General features: G+C 41.9%; 1 protein-coding gene across 1 annotated transcript in view; it reads right to left on the minus strand.

The window, feature by feature from the left end:
• Window positions 1-280: 280 nt before the first annotated feature.
• The window catches only part of CERK (ceramide kinase), a 61,642-nt gene continuing 42,884 nt past the window's right edge, over window positions 281-19,038 (minus strand). Inside the window, exons 7-13 of the mRNA XM_070755354.1 lie at window positions 15,633-15,707; window positions 13,031-13,183; window positions 10,813-10,918; window positions 8,147-8,217; window positions 4,456-4,664; window positions 1,761-1,969; window positions 281-461 (exon numbers count right to left, since the gene is read on the minus strand). Of these exons, the coding sequence (XP_070611455.1) occupies window positions 377-461; window positions 1,761-1,969; window positions 4,456-4,664; window positions 8,147-8,217; window positions 10,813-10,918; window positions 13,031-13,183; window positions 15,633-15,707 (908 nt within the window). The 3' untranslated portion in view covers window positions 281-376. The remainder of the gene's footprint in view (window positions 462-1,760; window positions 1,970-4,455; window positions 4,665-8,146; window positions 8,218-10,812; window positions 10,919-13,030; window positions 13,184-15,632; window positions 15,708-19,038) is intronic.

Consider the following 19,038-nt stretch of genomic DNA (forward strand, 5'->3'; position numbering starts at 1 on the left):
AACAGCCACATCTGCCTATCCCAGGTCCTTGGGAAGGAATAGATAGGTGGACAAAACTGACTAACTGTGCGACAGACTATACTAAAAATAATCTGATTTTTTTTATCATAAGAAAAAGAGCAGACCAAAAAAGAGAGAATCTATTCATAACAAAACAAAGGAAATATAACCCAAAAATCTTCTTCACTACCCTAGCATAAAATAATTTAAAATAATCCACTGTCTTTGAAGACATTAACTGAAAAGAAACCTATCCAGAATTAAATATTTGACAGAAAAATAAACTTTAAAAACATTTATTAACATGCCAGAAATGCTTGTCTCTATGTTGCCTTTTTCCCTTCATGTTCTTGCAATGTTGACTTAAATTAATTGCTCAGGTAAGTTGCTTGTAAGGTGATTCAGGTTGGTGATTCTTTTCGATTCCTCTCGCAAAGAGTTTAATTAATTGGCAGTGAACTCTGCAAACGTAAGAAATGGTAAAATCTTCACATCATCAAATCTTATCAATTCTAATCTGCCGATCACTAATAAGAACAAAATCCTCTCAATTATTCATTTAAGAAGCTGTTCACAATGGCAATTTGAAATAGCAAGTACGCTACAGTATGTTTTGTGTTTTTTCCTAGTATATTTTTTATTTGGAGAAATGCCATAATAAATAAATCATCTAGCCAAAATTAAGAGCTCTTCACATATACCTGTGTATTTATTATTGCCTTTTAGATTGTCTCTAAATTTGGCGGGACCCAGGGGAAGAGCCTTCTCTGTGGCAGCCCCGATCCTTTGGAACCAACTCCCCCCAGATATCAGAGTTGCCCCCACCCTCCTAGCCTTTCGTAAGCTCCTTAAAACCAACCTCTGTCGTCAGGCATGGGGGAATTGAGACTTTCCCTCCCCCTAGGCTTATAAAATTTATGCATGGTATGCTAGTATGTATGATTGGTTTCTAAATTGGGGTTTTAAATTAACTTAAATATTAGATTTGTTTACATTGTATTATTATTGCTGTGAGCCGCCCCGAGTCTGCAGAGAGGGGCAGCATACAAATCTGATTAATAAATAAATAAATAAAATAAATTGGTCTCTAGCATCTCTACTCCAAGTAACTTATATGTTGGTTCAGGTATAAGTCAGATATAGAATTACTTGGGATTTTGTAAATTATATATCTTACTGTATTATTTGAACCAAACCCATGGATGTAGGTTGCTCCCAACTCTGAATGTGAAGGCCAGTAGCTCTTACTAGTCTTGGATTATGTGAATTTATCTAATTCCCTTTCAAAATTATTTACATCAGTGACTGTCATCAGATTCTGTAGTAAGGAATTCCACAGAACTAATTAGGCATCATTAAACCATGTTTGATTGAACAAACCATCATATTCTCTTTTTATCATGCACTGAACACGCCGGCTGGGAAGATGATTTTAAAAACAAAGATTTAACCTTTATTTCTGTGCCTTAGTCATGGAAAACATTTTGCCTTCCTGGGAACTGCTATCGGAGGCAATAAGTAGTCTGCTTAATCAAATTTTGTTTAATAAAACCTGTTGACATTTTTTAGGTTAGAGGATTAAAATCTTTTTTAGGAGCTATGCATATGTTTTTTTCAAAAAACCACCCAAAAACCCAGATCTGTAGCTTTAGCGGAAGTCCACTGTCAATTTTTAAATCCTGTTAGGGAAAGGACTACTGTGTGAATTGCACTCTAATCTCTTTATATTCATAGATTCATGTATATAAAAAGAAACTCACTTGACTTCAATAGTCGAACAATCCAGGGTCTCTCCGTCACAGTTCCAAGTACTGCTCGCGGGGAGACAGCAGCAAGCTGGGTGGTCTCTACAGAACTGACCAAAGTGTTTTTTCCGCATACCCTGGCCATCATTGTCACCGTCATCAAAATGCTTTGATGTAAAACGAAACTTCTTAACCCGATAAACCTCTACAAAGCTGAAATCAAACTGTAGAGAAAGCGTAGGAAACAAATTACAGCATTTGTTGCCTTAGAAATTAGCAAAAAGTTGTCAGTCTTTTGAGGGCTTTATTTTTTGGGGTCTAAATAGCATTTACCATATTTTTCAGCTTCGATATATTATTTCAGTGATTTTCAACCTTTTTTGAGCCATGGCACATTTTTTACATTTACAAAGCCCTGGGGCACATTGAGAGGGGGGGGGCAGCTAAAAAAAGTTTGGACAATTTTTTTCTCTCTCTCTCTTCCTCCCTTTCGCTCTATTTCTCTCCTCCTCCCTCTTTCTCTCCCTCCCTCTTTCTCTCCCCTTTTTCTCTCTCTCCATCCCTCTTTCTTTCTCTCTTCCTTCCTTCCTCTCTTTGCTCTCTCCCTCCCTCCCTCTATGTCTTTCTCTCTCCCACCTTCCCTCCCTCCCTCTCTTTCTCTCTCTCTCTTTCTTTCTCTCTCTTTCTCTCTCTCTTGCTTTCTTTCTCATTCTCTTTCTTTCTTGCTTTCTTTCTCTTTCTTTCTCTCTTGTTTACTTTTTCTCTCTTGCTTTCTCTCTCTCTTGCTTTCTCTCTCTTGCTTTCTCTCTCTCTCTCTTGTTTTCTTTCTCTCTCTGAGCTCCGTGGCACACCTGACCATGTCTCACGGCACACTAGTGTGCTGCGGCACACTGGTTGAAAAACACTGCATTATTTTATCCCCTGGTTAGGACTTAAAAAAACCTTCTTTGGAGGGAGTATCAAAGAAAAAAGCTTGCAAGCCAGGAAAGGTCTTAGCACCTTGTTAGCAATGAAAAAAAAACCTTCAGAGGGAGTAACAGTGAAAAAAAGCCTGCAAAGACTTAGGGGCTGGGAAAAAAACCTTCTTCGGAGAGAGTAGCAATGAAAAAAGCCTGCAAGATGGGAAAGAGCCAGGAAGATCATTAGCACCTCATTAGGGCTGGGGGAAAAAACTTTGAAAAAGCTACATTCCGCGTATAAGACACACACCAATTTTCAGCCTTTGGGGCGGTGGAGGGGGGAGGTAAATCTTATAATTCAAAGAATACGGTAACTATTATTGGGCATGGGGCAGAGGTGGGTTCCTATCAGTTTGGACCAGTTCTATAGAACCAGTAATAATGTGGTGGCCTGGGTCATTAGAAGGGGCACCCAGGCCTGCCATGCCCCAAGTTTTGGCGGTGCCATAGGCGGCGCCATCTTGTTTTTTGCTTCTGCGCATATGCAGAAGCTTTGCCTTATTACTGCGTGCACATGAAGCGCGTCCCTGAGTGAACCGGCAGTTTCACCCCTGGCTTGGGATGCAATAAAAGCATCGAACCCACTTCCTGCAGACTCAGAGCTGCCATTAAATAGTCTCAGAGAGATGTTGTTCACAACCCCTTCTTGGTAACAACTGAGTTGTTCTTGGTAGGGATGTTTTGATTCCTGCTTAAACAGAGCACCAAATGTTCTGTTATTTTTCAAAGGAATGAGTAACAGATGTTTATTTAAACAGACGCTTAAACTCAAGGCAAAAGTTGAATTGGAGACCACGTGGGAGTCAAAAGGGATGCTGGATTCTATGTATTGTACACATATATTTATAAAGAGGGAACTAGAAGATAGTTCTTTTCTCCTGTAGCCCCTGCCTTATGGATTATAACAATGGAAGGACAGAAGGGAGAGCCATCGTGGGGCTTCCTAGATTCGCCCACGTTTCTGCAACACTCCGCGGTTTGCACTGGCTGCCGATCGGTTTCCGGTCACAATTCAAAGTGTTGGTAATGACCTTTAAAGCCCTACATGGCATTGGGCCAGAATACATCTGGAACCGCCTTCTATCGCACGAATCCCAGCGGCCAATAAGGTCCCACAGAGGTGGCCTTCTCCAGGTCCCGTCGACCAAACAATGTCGTTTGGCGGGCCCCAGGGGAAGAGCCTTCTCTGTGGTGGCCCCGGCCCTCTGGAATCAACTACCCCCAGAGATTAGAATGGCCCCCACCCTCCTTGTCTTTCGCAAATTACTCAAGACCCACCTTTGTCACTAGGCATGCGGGAGTTAGGATATTCCTTCCCCTAGGCCATTACAAGTTATGTATGGTATGTTTGTGTGTATGTTTGGTTTTTATAATAAGGGTTTTTAGTTGTTTTATTAAATTGGATTGTTACATGTTGTTTTTTATCATTGTTGGTAGCCGCCCCGAGTCTGCGGAGAGGGGCGGCATACAAATCCAATAAATAAATAAATAAAATAATTATTCTCCCCCCTCAGAGATTAGAGCAGTCCCAATTCTGGGGGCTTTTCTCCTAGCTACATAGTCAGGCCTGGTGCTAGGAATATGTTGGCTTAACTATTAGTTGATTCATCATCACAGCTGATGTTTGTACTTATTTATTTTGTTTTACTAATCTACATTTGTACTTATTATTTTATTTTATTAATCTACATCAGATTGTGCTTCCATTCCATTTGTAAAGCTATTATACTGTTAGAGAGAAAAACACGCACCTGATCATGCTGGTTGGTGTGCCTTAAGAGGTGTCTTAGGAAGCTTAAGCGGGAACATTTACGGACTAGAATGAGGTCTGCAGAGCCATCTGCCAGGTGAGCAGCTGGAGAAAGGCCTTTAGGACTCCGTGGACAGGCGCAGCTAATGTTCACAGCATTGATGGCTAGAAACTTCCCTCTAATAACTTTCCATTCTCCTTCCTCATCCCCTGAAAGAGATAGACTTGCATATTGTTCTTGGTAACATCTGGATTCTGAGACATGTTTTAAGACATTTTTGAGTCCATAAAATCTTCAAACTTGGCAACTTTAAGACTTGTGGACTTCAACTCCCAGAATTCCTCATTATTGTTGTTGTTGTTGTAGTAGTAGTAATATTTGCTAGTGTTTTGCCAGATTTGAGGTCCATTTCTCAAATTTCTGAGAATTTTTTGAGGCAAAACGCATGATATAAGAATAGAACTTTGGAGGTGAAAGTATTAGCAACCCCGGCATTCCTGAAAGGCCCAGAACATAGGCCTTCACTAGCATTTTTTGCCGGTGAAATTTGAGGAAATATAGAAAGGAGGAGAAACCTTTTGGTCTGCTGAGGGAACAGACCTTGAGAGAATTTGGTGGCAGAGGCTGACAACCAGGGCCTTTTGCATCTCCTGAGGTGCACACGAATGACTCAGGAGAAGAGGAGGAGCCTCTTCTTGATGCTAGGGCACGCAGAGCTGCCAGAAGGCAGGAGTGGCTAAGCAAGAGGAGGTCTCTGGTTGAATAGATCTGTAGAACAATTGGCCACGCCCTTAGACTATTTAAGGCTTAGTCACATCACGATTCAGTGCGGAAGTCAACTTCGCTTTGTTCCAGTTTTTCACTCGGCTAGCCTCTCTTGGACACTCGTTTAAATTATGATTTGCAAACCCACAATTTTGGCTAATGAGATCCATGCTTCCTGCCAAGCTACAGTAAGCCTCAGCGAAGGAAATTGCTTTGATTAAAGTAATGATCTGTTTGTGTTGGTTTGTGCTTGGACCTTGACCAATTGTTCAGACATTAATTGAGCAGCTGGCTCACAGGCAAACCTATTTCTGATTCCCCGAAACTTTATAAGCAAACCCCACTGCTAAGAAAATATTAAGTGTAACAGTTTGATGTCTTAAATCAGCGCGTGTGAGCATATTTCTTGGGGTGGGGGGCTCGTCGTTGGGTCAAAACACCCCAACCAATTGTGGTAATGCACAGAGGAGATAAGAGTTAAAGTTTTACAAGAGCTGGAGCAGTGGTTTCCAACATGGAGCCCACGCCCCACGGGGGGGGGGGGGGAATTTGATTTTTAATGGGGGCAACTGGAACCTTGTTTAAACCATGTGAATGACCTTTTAGGCTTCCTCCACATGAGGAGTTCACTTTTTGAATAGTAAGAATTATATATCAACTAAAGAATGTCGCTTGGCAGGACCCAGGGGAAGAGCCTTCTCTGTGGCAGCCCCGGCCCTCTGGAACCAACTCCCCCCAAATATTACAATTGCCCCCACCCTCCTTGCCTATCGTAAGCTGCTTAAAACCCACCTCTGCCGTCAGGCATGGGGAAATTGAGACCCTCTTTCCCCTAGGCCTTTACAATTCTATGCATGGTATGTATGTATGTATGTTTGATTTTTTATATTAATGGGTTTTTAATTGTTTCTAACATCAGACTACTATTGTACACTGCTTTATTGTTGCTGTTAGCTGCCCTGAGTCTCCGGAGAGGGGCGGCATACAAATCCAATAAATAATAAATAAAATAAAATAAAATAAAATAAAATAAAATAAAATAAAATAAAATAAAATAAAATAAAATAAAATAAAATAAAATAAAATAAAATAAAATAAAATAAAATAAAAATAAATAAAATAAATAAAATAAAATAAAATAAAATAAAATAAAATAAAATAAAATAAAATAAATAAATAAATATCACTGGGGGGAGGCATCAAGATTTTAGGGCATGGCCAAAAAAAAAAAAGTTTAGGAACCTTTAGAGCAGTGGTTCCCAAACTTGGCAACTTTAAGATTTGTGGACTTCAACTCCCAGAATTCTCCAGCCAGCTATGCTATGCTATGCTGGCTGGAGAATTCTGGGAGTCGAAGTCCACAAGTCTTAAAGTTGCCAAGTTTGGGAACCACTGCTTTAGAGGCTATCCCTAGTTCAGGAATGTTTAATGTTTTAAGCTTTCAGTAACCCAAACATTTCCATTAGAGTTCTTTTTTCTTCCAATGTTGGCATGAGATAGAATTTAAACCAGGATGAATAATCAGTCTGTTAGTTCTTGTACATCAACTGAAAACAGAAATCTTTGATGGCATGGAGCGAAGCATAGTCATAAGGGCCGTACATAAGTGCACTAGCCTGCCTTTCGTCCCGTCCAATTGTCTCTCCTTATCCCATATATCATATATCTTTTCTTCCTTTCATATATCTTCTCCTCTACTTTTATATCTTTTCTTTATATATAACACTTCATGTCTATCCTCTTCAATATGTATTGTGTATTGGACAAAATAAATAAACAAATAAAATAAAAAAATAAATAAGATTTCCTATTCGCGGTGTTGAGAAGAGCGCTTGGAACGAGAGCTGAAGTCCTGCACATCCTACTAATATTCTGCAACGTCCTGCCTGTCAAAGACTACTTCAGCTTCAACCACAACAACACAAGAGCCCACAACAGATAAAAGCTTAATATTAACCGCTCCAAACCTGACTGTAAAAAATACAACTTTAGTAATCGAGTTGTCGAAGCGTGGAATTCACTACCGGACTCAGTAGTATCATCCCCTAACCCCCAACACCTTACCCTTAGACTATCCACGGTTGACCTCACCAAGTTTCTAAGAGGTCAGCAAGGGGTGTACATAAGTGCACCAGAGTGCCTACCGTCCCCAGTCCTATTGTCTATATCTCCTATATCTTCTCTTCTATATCTACATCCTTTTCTGCTATTCTCTCATAATTATATTTCACTCCTTTATTTTCTCCTCTATTCCCCCTTTAATACATTCTACCTGATTATATCCTCTATAACAAATAAAAATAAATAAATGCTGTTTCTTAAAGAGTTGAGAACCCAGCTGAAAACTGGAAATCTACTTGATAATATCAACAGTAAATGAATGAGAAGTCAAGAAATACACCATAGGCTAGTACTTGGTAGAATAGCCACGATGACCTCAGAAGAACTATTCCGATGCAGTGATGTGTCTACAGTTACAAAACATTGGAACAGTGCAAGCAATGGTTTCCCCTGTGGCAGTCTATGGATGCCAAAGTTGGACTTTGAAAAAGTAGGATAGAAAGTAGCTTTTATACCAAGAAAAATACAAACAGGTTTCAACCATACTTTAACTCCAAATTTGTTAACTGAATATACTGCATTTACCACAGTTTCACAAACGGTACCAACTGCGGAGTCTGCTATAAATCAGCATTTGTAATGAATGATAATGAGTATTTATAAACAGGATAAATATGAACAAAGCCTTTTTCATCATAAACCCCTCTGAATTTTCCTTGGGCTTCTACAGCAGTTAAATCCAATCTTTTCTTGTTCTGATTTGGAATCTGTCTTTATAGTCGCTCATCCAAATAAAAGAGGTATTAGAAACTAACTGAGCCAATCTAACCATTAACAAACAAGGTTCTACAAACTACAAAGTTACTTCTAATCTCCTTTTCTGTCTTCTTCTGATCTTTCTCCAGCTGTAGTTTACTTTGCTTGCAAATCCGGCACCTGAAGAACAAAGGTAACAATTTCAGTGTTGAAAATATAACTTAGGTATTGAAACATTAATTTAATTTCTAATTAATTTAACTTACCGGTAAAATTAATTTAAAATTTTAATTTAATTTATCAACAGGACATCCCATGATTCACTGAGTTTTTCTTTCAAAGCTTTCAAAGCACTGCACACCAAGACAACTAGACACAAGAACAGTTTTTTCCCGAACGCCATCACTCTACCGTGTTTCCCCGATAGTAAGACCCCCCTGATTGTAAGACATATGGGGGGTTTCAGGGGGGTCGGCTAATATAAGCCATACCCCGAAAGTAAGACATATGTCTTACTTTCGGGGAAACACGGTACTAAAAGCGAGGGAGGCGTCGGAGCAGTTCGCGGCGCTGGCGAGGGAGCTTCGCGCCCAGGAGAGTCTCCCAAACCTGACGTGGATAAGAAGGACTTGCCCGGCGGGGAGAGCAAAGGCGGCGTCGGGAGTAGTGGAGGCGAGGCGGAGAAGAAAGAAGCGGCGGATAGCTGCGGCAAGGGCTCGTTAGCCGGAGCGTACGCCGGCTACTCCCCGCAGTTCCTGCCGCCGGGCGTGGTGCTCGACCCCAGCAAAGCCGGTGGCGGGAGTGGCGGCAAAGCGGCAGGGTCCAGCCCTCTAGCCGGCGCCTCACCAGCTATCCGCCGCTTCTTTCTTCTCCGCCTCGCCTCCCCTACTCCCGCCGCCGCCTTTGCTCTCCCCGCCGGGCAAGAGGCCGGGCGAGCAGGCCGAGGCGCTGGAACTGGGGCTGCCTGTCCTTGACTTGAACGGCGGGCAGGTGGCGCTCGGCACCCGGAATCCCATCTTCTCGCCACCGCCCGAGCTCCGTCCGGAGCCTGCCGCCGCCGCGCTTCCTCCGCCGGCCGAGGAGTCCTTCTTATCCGCGCCGGGTTTGGGAGACTCTCCTGGGCGCGAAGCTCCCTCGCCAGTGCCACGAATTGCTCCGACGCCTCCGACACCAGCCAGTAGCGTGTCAGGAAGTCGCCGGCGGCTCCGCCACCCGAAGAGGCCTCGCCCAGGCCGAAGCCCGAAGACGAGCCGGCCCCGGTGCCCGGGACAATATAAGACATACCCCCAAAGTAAGACACAGTGGGGCTTTTGGGGATAAAAAGAAAGTAAGACACTGCCTTACTTTCGGGGAAACACGGTACTAAACAAATAATTCCCTCAACACTGTCAGACTTTCTACGAAATCTGCACTTCTATTCTACTAGTTTTTCTCATCATTCCTATCACCCATTTCCTCCCGTGTTGACTGTATGACTGTAACTTGTTGCTTATATCCTAAGATTTTTATTAATATTGCTTCTTCATTGCTTATTTGACCCCTATGACAATCATTAAGTGTTGTGCCACAGGATTCTTGACAAATGTATATTTTATTTTATGTACGCTGAGAGCATATGCACCAAGACAAATTCCTTGTGTGTCCAATCACACTTGGCCAATAAAATTCTATTCTATTCTATTCTATTCTATTTCCTTACCAGTTTCAACCGTGGCAGAGCTTCTACTGCACTGCCTTCATTGGAAAAGATGTTAAAAATTCAGAGAGATATTCAGAAATGCATTGGTCTTGAAAATAGCCCATATTGAATTGTATACCAGAGTCAGTTAAGAGTTAAGTTAAGAGTTAAGAGGCTATGTTTCATATTATGTCATAAAATATTTTATAAAATTTTCCAAATTTCAATTCCACAGGAGCCATAGATTCTGGACTTATAAGTTACTCCATCTGAAGTACCTTGGTTCAAAATATTTTGTTCTAAGATGCATTGTTTTGCATCTGTTTTGCCCATTTAATGGTTGCCTACAGACAAGCTGGGGTGGCGCAGCAGGTAGAGTGCTGTACTGCAGGCCACTGAAGCTGACTGTAGATCTGCAGGTCAGCAGTTCAAATCTCATCACCGGCTCAAGGTTGACTCAGCTTTTCATCCTTCAGAGGTGGGTAAAATGAGGACCCAGGATTGCGGGGGCAATATGCTGGCTCTGTTAAAAAGTGCTATTGCTAACATGTTGTAAGCCACCCTGAGTCTAAGGAGAAGGGCGGCATTAAAAACCAATGAATGAATGAATGAATGAATGAATGAATGAATGAATGAATGAATGAATGAATGAATGAATCAATCAATCAATCAATCAATCAATCAATCAATCAAAGTTTTAGTAGTGCATGCACGCACACACACACAAACACAAAGACACCTTCTCTGCAGACAAAATGGATTCAAAAATGGTGTAGGGTCTGCTTGGGCTGGGCTGGGGTTGGACTAGATGACCTCTTCCAACTCTGTTGATTTTTCTATTGTAACTCTGTTAAGCTTTATCTGTATCTAACACCGTTCATTTTGCTGCACGATACTGTGATAAGTAGCATTTTAAATGTAATTTAGATAGGCAGAAAAATTTGTGCCTGATGATTTAGAATCACCTTTGTGAATTCTCAGCATGATTAACTCAACCTTAAAAAAAAAAACATTCTTAAAATTTAGCCAAATTAGGAAATGTATTTCTGTCTTTCTAGTCAACAGGCGTTCAAGGTGAATTAAGCGATTTAGCCTACCCAGTTCTGCAGGGTTTCTTATCTCTTGGAGAACCCGTGGTATGTGCTGCTGGTAGGAGAGACACTGTCCCCTCATAGTAATGATGAGAGAGGAAAGTCTTGAAACCTTGGAAGGTGAGAGGGGGAAAAATAGAAGAAATCATTAATTCTTGCTTGTCCTTCTATCTGTCCTCCCACAGAGCTGGAAGAGAATGATCACATTACATCTGGTCATTATTCTATGGATGTTTCCCACTACTTGTTTTCTCTGTGTTCCAAATAAGCAGTTTTAATATGCAACCTCTTAGCATTGTCTACATCAGCACTTCTCAACCTGTAGGTCGTGACCTCCTTGGGGGTCAAATGACCCTTTCACAGGGGTCACATAAGACCCACCGAAACACCACTCCTCTATAGGTCTCCAGGCGGGTCCACCCACATACAAATAGACTACTGCAATATATGTATGCTTGTTTGTATGTATGTATGTATGTATGTATGTATGTATGTATGTATGTATGTATGTATGTATGACGGTCTTGGTATATTCGGGTTTCTTCCCGTGTAGGATTTAGAAATTTCTGGTGACGTTTCGACAAGGTCCCACTCGTCATCTTCAGGCTGGTGCTTCTGTCCTTGTTCTAGGGCGAACACAGCAAGACCTGAGCTGCCTTCCTTCTATAAATACTGGTGGCTGGGTGTGGTTTGATGGCTCAGCAATTGCCTGCTGCGTAGCAACTTCCTGGTGAGTCAGTGGGGTAACACCTGGGGTCGTTGATTTAACTGAGGTATGCTGATTAGTTAATGACTGTGGATTAGGTGCACTGTGGTTATAATGCAGTATTAACTCTGCCCACTGCCAGGAGTTTGATCCCGAATGGCTCAAAGTTGACTCAGTCTTCTATCCTTCAGTAACATGAGGATCCAGAATTGTTTGGGGGCAATATGCTGACATGGTAAATTGCCCAGAGAATGCTGTAAATACACTAAGGTGAATACACTGTATACATCCAAACGTTATTGTTACTGCTATGTTAAGAAAGTGGCTTATTCAATGTTAACTAGTAATTTTCTAAAACTACAAGAGGACTTATCTCAAAAACTCTACAATTCCAGTTCAAATCATTAACCACAAGATAACACTAGAACAGTGATTTAATTAAATGTATTGCAATTTTAATAGAAGACATTTTAAAAAATGGCAGGGGGGAAATATTTTGGCTACTTGAGCCAAAAGGGTAGTGGTGTAGTGGTTAGAGTGCAGTACTGCAGGCTACTTCTGTTGACTGCTGGCAGCCTGCAATTTGGTAGTTCAACTCTCACCAGGATCATGGTTGACTCAGCTTTCCATCTTTCTGAGGTTGATAAAATGAGGACCCAAATTGTTGGGGAAAATATGGTGACTCTGTAAACCGCCCCGAGTCTACAGAGAGGGGCAGCATACAAATCTAATTAATTAATTAATTAATTAATTAATTAAAATATTTATTTATTTATTTATTTATTTATTTATATTTGTGTGCCGCCCCTTTCCGGCGACTCGGGGCGGCTCACAGCAGGATACAACAATTCATGACAAATCTAAATATAATTTAAAATATTTTTAAAAAACCCATTTACTAAACAAACATACACACAAACATACCATGCATAAATTGTACATGCCCGGGGGAGGGGATTCAGTTCCCCCATACCTGACGACAAAGGTGGGTTTTAAGGAGTTTACAAAAGGCAGGGAGAGTAGGGGCAGTTCTAATCTCCGGGGGGAGTTGGTTCCAGAGAGTCGGGGCCGCCACAGAGAAGGCTCTTCCCCTGGGGTCCGCCAACCGACATTGTTTAATTGACGGGACCCGGAGAAGGCCCACTCTGTGGGACCTAATTGGTTGCTGGGATTCGTGCGGCAGAAGGCGGTCTCGGAGATATTCTGGTCCAGTGCCATGAAGGGCTTTAAAGGTCATAACCAACACTTTGAATTGTGACCGGAAATTGATCAGCAGCCAATGCAGACTGCGGAGTGTTGGTGAAACATGGGCATACCTAGTTAAGCCCATGACTGCTCTGGCAGCTGCATTCTGCACGATCTGAAGTTAAATAAATAAATAAATAAATGTAAACAAACAAACAATACCACTTAGAGAGGGTTGTAAAGCACTATGAAGCAGCCAATAAATCTAAGTGCTATTACTATTGCTACTTCAACATAAAGGATTGCAACAGAAGATATATAAGGTGTTGTTACCTGAGAAGTCATATCTCGCAGGGCCCATCCAGCGTTTCTGTTCACTATCTTTTAATACATCTCCATAAAAACCATATCCCAGTAGCGATACACAGTATTTCAGAAATGTATTATTGCGATGCACTGAACAAATGTCCAGAGGTTGATTATCTCCTATTAACGAGAGGTATTTCATTACTCAGGCACTGTAAAAACTGTCTTATATTAAAACATATAAAATATATTCATATATAAATATTAAAAAAATATTAAAAACTGTCTTATTTTTAAAAGAAGACTGCAAAAAAACAAATCCCCTTTCTCTTTATGTCTACAAAAGGTTCTGCAATGCCTGATATAATAGTTAAGAAGGAATGCTAATACAAATCCTGTTAATAATTACTTAGCTAAAAAGCTAAGTGTCTGCTATTATGACTCTTGTGATGCTATAGCAAAGCAATTCATTCTAGTTTTACTTGTTTACCCATTGTAGTTTCACTCATTCAAGAAAAACCAAATCCACAGGTATAAAAGAGGTGGTATCTGGTTCAACAGTAGTGCTTCTGAGAGGGATTTGAGTCTCTTATTGGACAACCACTTACTGTATTTTTCAATGTATAAGATACTGCAAAGTAGAAGACCACCTATCTTTTTTGGGGGAGGAAAACAAGGAAAAAAAATATATCCCCCTGCCTCCCAGCAGAGCAAACAGTCTGTTTCAGTTTCAGCACAACCTGATTAGTAAAAGGGGAAAAAAAATCTGCCTGTGTATCCCAGCAGCCTAAAACAGCTGATGGTCGGGACCAACCAACACTTGCTTGTGCTAATCAGGCTCTGCTGAAGCTGAAACTGGTTGTTTCATCTTTGCTGCAAGGAGGTAAATTGCTGGAAGGCAGAAGTCAAAGGGCAGAGTCCAATGGACAGGGCTACATTCGGTGTATAAGACGCACCCAAATTTTCACCCTCTTGTGAAAGTGCATGGGGAAGCGTGGGTCTTATACTCCGAAAAATACGTTAAGTTATGAGTTCAGCAGTGTGCTGCAGCTACCAAAAAAGCCTAGGCTGCATCAACAAAGGGCTAGTATCAAAGCCATGCGAAATAGCCATATTGCTTTATATTGATTAGATTAGATTAGATTTATTGGGTTTATATGCCGCCCCTCTCCGCAGACTCGGGGCGGCTCACAACAATGGCAAAAACAGTACATAGTAACAAATCTAATATTTAGCAATCTAATTTACAGTTTGAAGTTAAAAAGTCCATAAAAGCAACCCCAATATATATAAAAAACAAGCACACAATCAATCATAGACCAAAACTACATGGACAAGGGGGAGATGTTTCAATTGAGGGACTATCACAGAGAAGTGGTGTCAACCTCTTCTCCAAAGCACTCAAGAGTAGGATAAAAATATCCCCCGTGCATGTGTGTGCAGCCCCCCGCGCATGCTCTCCCATACATGCACAGCAGAGCCCCAAAGACCAGCTGGATAGTGAGAGGTGTGTGCGCATACATGGCAGAGCTGATCTTGGGTGACAGCTGGCACACATGCCATAGGTCGCCATCAAGGTCTTAGGGCAGTGATGGTGAACCTTTTTTTCCTCGAGTGCCGAAAGAGCGTGCACACACCATCGCGCATGTACAAGTGCCCACACCCATGATGTAATGCTTGGGGAGGGTGGAAACAACTTCTCCCGACCCCTCCCGGAGGGCCCTCTGAAGACTGGAAATGGACTGTTTCCCAACTTCAGGTGGGCCCAATAGGCGCACGCATTACAGTAGTCCCTCGCTATACCGCGCTTCACCTACTGCGGCTTCACTTCATCGCGGGTTTCTGAGGAAGCCGATCGGCAGATTTAAACAGCCCGCCGAACTCAATCGGCAGGTTTTAAAAAAAATATATCTAAAATTGTAAATACTGTATTTAAATACTGTATCTAAAATAAATACTGTGTGGGAAGGGTTTATAAACACTTAAAACAATGAAAACTTACCAAACAATTACAATATAAATACTTAAATAAGTACTATCAGTCGATAAATTCCCCATCGCGGATTTCACCTATCGCGGCCAGGTCTGGAACGTAACACCAGCGATAGGTGAGGGACTACTGTATTAGCTTTTACATTGATTCCTATGGGAAAATTGCTTCTACTTACGAACTTTTGTACTTATGAAGCTGGTCATGGAACAAATTAAGTTTGTAAGTAGATGCCTGGGAAAGGCAAAAACAGCTTTCCCTGTCCCCCGGAGGCCCTCTGGAGGCCAGAAACAGCCTGTTTCCCAACTTCTGGTGGGCCCAGTAAGCTCGAGTGTCACCCTCCCCAGGCTCCAAAGGCTTCTCTGGGGCTGGAGGAGGGTAAAAAGGCCCTTCTCCATCCCTCCGGAGGCTCTCTGGAAACGCTCTCCCGGAGCCTCTGTGTGAGCCAAAAATCAGCTGGCCAGCACACACATGCATGTTGGAGCTGAGCTAGGGCAATAGCTCGCATGCCGTTGCCCTAGCTCCACGTGCCACCTGTGGTACCCGTGCCACCTGTGGTACCCGTGCCATAGTTTCGGCATCACTGTCTTAGGGTGTTTAAAACTGTGTCAATGAGTCTGAAAGCCAACTAATGCTTACCCACAATGATATGTAATGCAGATGTTACTGGATCATTGATGCCAACGGTTGCATAGCATATGCAATCGGTCGAACCTGGAAAGTAAGCAAACTTTACCTTGTTTGTAATTCAAAAAACATTATGAGGACAAAATTATCTTAACTGAGGATTAAGTTACCAAGTTTGCCTTGTCAGCCAAAAAGAAAGCACAGGTTTAACTATATTGACTGGTGATTTGAATGCTTACCCCCTTCTAATAGAAGCTAAAATTCTAAGCAAGAGAGGTGTATTTTCAGGCAGAAAATAAAGAGCAGGGAAAATAAATCAATATTCTGGGGGGAAAGTGTCTTCCTTCAATCTTTTAGAAAGGTATATTCTTGAAATCGCATTGACACCTAGTACTCAATTGTAAAATTAGAGCAGCCAGAGATTAAAAAATAAATAAACTCCCTTGAAGATGATGTAGAAACCGCCATTAATCCAAGACAGTGCTGAGATGGAGTACCATATTTGGGTGTAAAAATCCAGCCAATGGCTAGCAGGCACCAAAGTTACAAAAGACACTACAGTGACACCTCATCTTACAAACGCCTCGTCATACAAACTTTTCGAGATACAAACCTGGGGTTTAAGACTTTTTTTGCCTCTTCTTACAAACTATTTTCACCTTACAAACCCACCGCTGCTGCTGGGATGCCCCACCTCCGGACTTCCGTTGCCAGCGAAGCACCTGTTTTTGCGCTGCTGGGATTTCCCTGAGGCTCCCCTCCATGGGAAACCCCACCTCCAGACTTCCATGTTCCGTGTTTTTGTGATGCTGCAATGGAAGTCCAGAGGTGGGGTTTCCCAGCCAGGGGAGCCTCAGTGAAATCGCAGCATCGCAAAAACAGGTCCAGAGGTGGGGTTTCGAGGACTTCAGTGTTTTTGCGATGCTGCGATTTCACTGATGCTCCCTTCGCTGGGAAACCCCACCTCCGGCCTTCCGTTGCCAGCGAAGCACTCGTTTTTGCGATGCTGGGATTCCCATGCTGGGATTCCCCTGCATCATCACAAAAACACAGAAGTCCAGAGGTGGGGTTTCCCATGGAGGGGAGCCTCAGGAGAATCCCAGCAGCGCAAAAACAGGCGCTTCGGCTGGCAAAAGGGGTGAATTTTGGGCTTGCACGCATTAATCGCTTTTCCATTGATTCCTATGGGAAACATTGTTTCATCTTACAAACTTTTCACCTTAAGAACCTCATCCCAGAACCAATTAAGTTTGTAAGACAAGGTATCACTGTATCTCTTTTTGGCAAGGGTGAGTGGGATTTTTGCAGCCCAGATAGACTGCCCTTGCATTAAGCCCCGGTTTGCTTTCCCCTTCCCTGCAAATGCTCTTTTTAAGATTTAAAGTTCTTCAAAATTTAAAGTTTTTTCTTCACCTGTGCCTTCACACCTAATTATGACAAGCCTCCGTTAACACAGCCTGTAATATAGCAGATGGCAAAGGAAAATTGGGAATGCTATGAAAGAATGGGCAGCTAGAATTTATACTAAAGAGTTTTAAATTGTAGTGGGTCTGTATTTCTTCCTGCTGATTCTTCTCTATATTGTGGACTTTTAATTCATTTATATCATAAGTTTAATTTTGTTGTGAGTTGCCCTAGGAGTTTGACCTCATCTATGAGTAACTAAGCAACTTCCTGCCCCCTATGCAAAGAGGTTTAAGATACAGTGATACCTTGGTCTTATAAACGCCTCGTCATACAAACTTTTCAAAATACAAACCCGGGGTTTAAGATTTTTTTGCTTCTTCTTACAAACTATTTTCACCTTACAAACCCACCGCCACCACTGTGATGCACTGCCTCCGGACTTCCATTGCCAGCAAAGCACCCATTTTTGCGCTGCTGGGATTCCCCTGAGGTCCCCTCCATGGGAAACACCACCTCCAGACTTCTATGTTTTTGCGATGTTGCAGGGGAATCCCAGCAGGGGAATACCAGCAGCGCAAAAACAGGCGCTTCGCTGGCAACGGAAGTCCAGAGGTGGGGTTTCCCAGCGAGGGGAGCCTCAGTGAAATTACAGCATTGCAAAAACACAGAAGTCCAGAGGTGGGGTTTCCCATGGAGGGGAGCCTCAGGGGAATCCCAGCAGTGCAAAAACGGGCGCTCCGGCTGGCAAAAGGGGTGAATTTTGGGCTTGCACGCATTAATTGCTTTTCCATTGATTCCTATGGAAAACATTGTTTCGTCTTACAAACTTTTCACCTTAAGAACCTCTTCCCAGAACCAATTAAGTTTGTAAGACAAGGTATCACTGTATAGGCAAATAGGAATGTGATTGCTGACTAAATAAATATACGTTTATAAAGTGTATGAGAAATAAAGTGTATGAGAATATTGAGCTGTCAATGATTTGCATTGGAGGAATGAACAGTTAAAAACTCAAGTTAGTCAAGGGATCAGCATACTTCTTTCAATTTCATATTGCCAATGTTTTTAGTTCTCGAAATTGAATGCAACTAAAGCAAAAGCTTAGAATGCCAATTTATAACAGAAACATGTTTTATACTGTGTGCTTTTCTTTCATAGCCTTTTTATGCTGTACTGCTATTTAGCATAGTTTGGATATGCTATCCACAGTCATATGAGTTATAGACCAAAATTAGCTGTAAAAAATGGACAATTCCATGGAAGGATTATGAAGGATGCTGACAAATCATGAATCATATGATAATAATTAATATTTACACAGCACAAAACAAGGAGCTTTTTACATTCAAATAAAACCCATCCCCTAAATTCTCTCCACATTTCATAAATCCACATAAATGGGAACTGTGATACAGAATGTACTTTTCAGGGTTTTAGAATGAGAGAATTGTATTTATTTATTTATTTATTTATTCTTTTATTCATTCATTCATTCATTCATTCATTCATTCATTCATTCATTCAATTTGAATGCCGCCCATCTCCCTAGGGTGGTGATGGTGAACCTTTTATTCCTCGGGTGCCGAAAGAGTCTTGTGTGTGTGCTATCGTGGATGCGAGAGTGAACACAACCCATAATTCAATGCCTGGGGAGGGCGAAAAAGAGCTTCTCCCCCCCCCCCCCCAGAGGCTCTCTGGAGGGTGCAAATGGCCTGTTTCCGGACGGAAACTGGAGAAGGCCGACTCTGGGACCTTAATGGCCACAGTGAAGTATGAGGAAGGAGGCGGTTCCGTAAATAGTCTGGCCCTGAGCCATTTATGGCTTTAAAAGTAACCAACTGGCAACCAATGCAGCTTGCATAAGGTTGGAGTAATACAGGCAAACCTTGGTACACCTGTTATTGCATGTGCCACTGCATTTTGCACTAGCTGAAGTCTCCAAATACTCTTCAAGGGTAGTCCCATATAGAGCGCATTGCAGTAGTCAAGACAATTGTCTCTTGGGTTCTAT

Source organism: Erythrolamprus reginae, chromosome 6 (assembly GCF_031021105.1).
Source record: "Erythrolamprus reginae isolate rEryReg1 chromosome 6, rEryReg1.hap1, whole genome shotgun sequence".
NCBI lineage: Eukaryota > Metazoa > Chordata > Lepidosauria > Squamata > Dipsadidae > Erythrolamprus > Erythrolamprus reginae.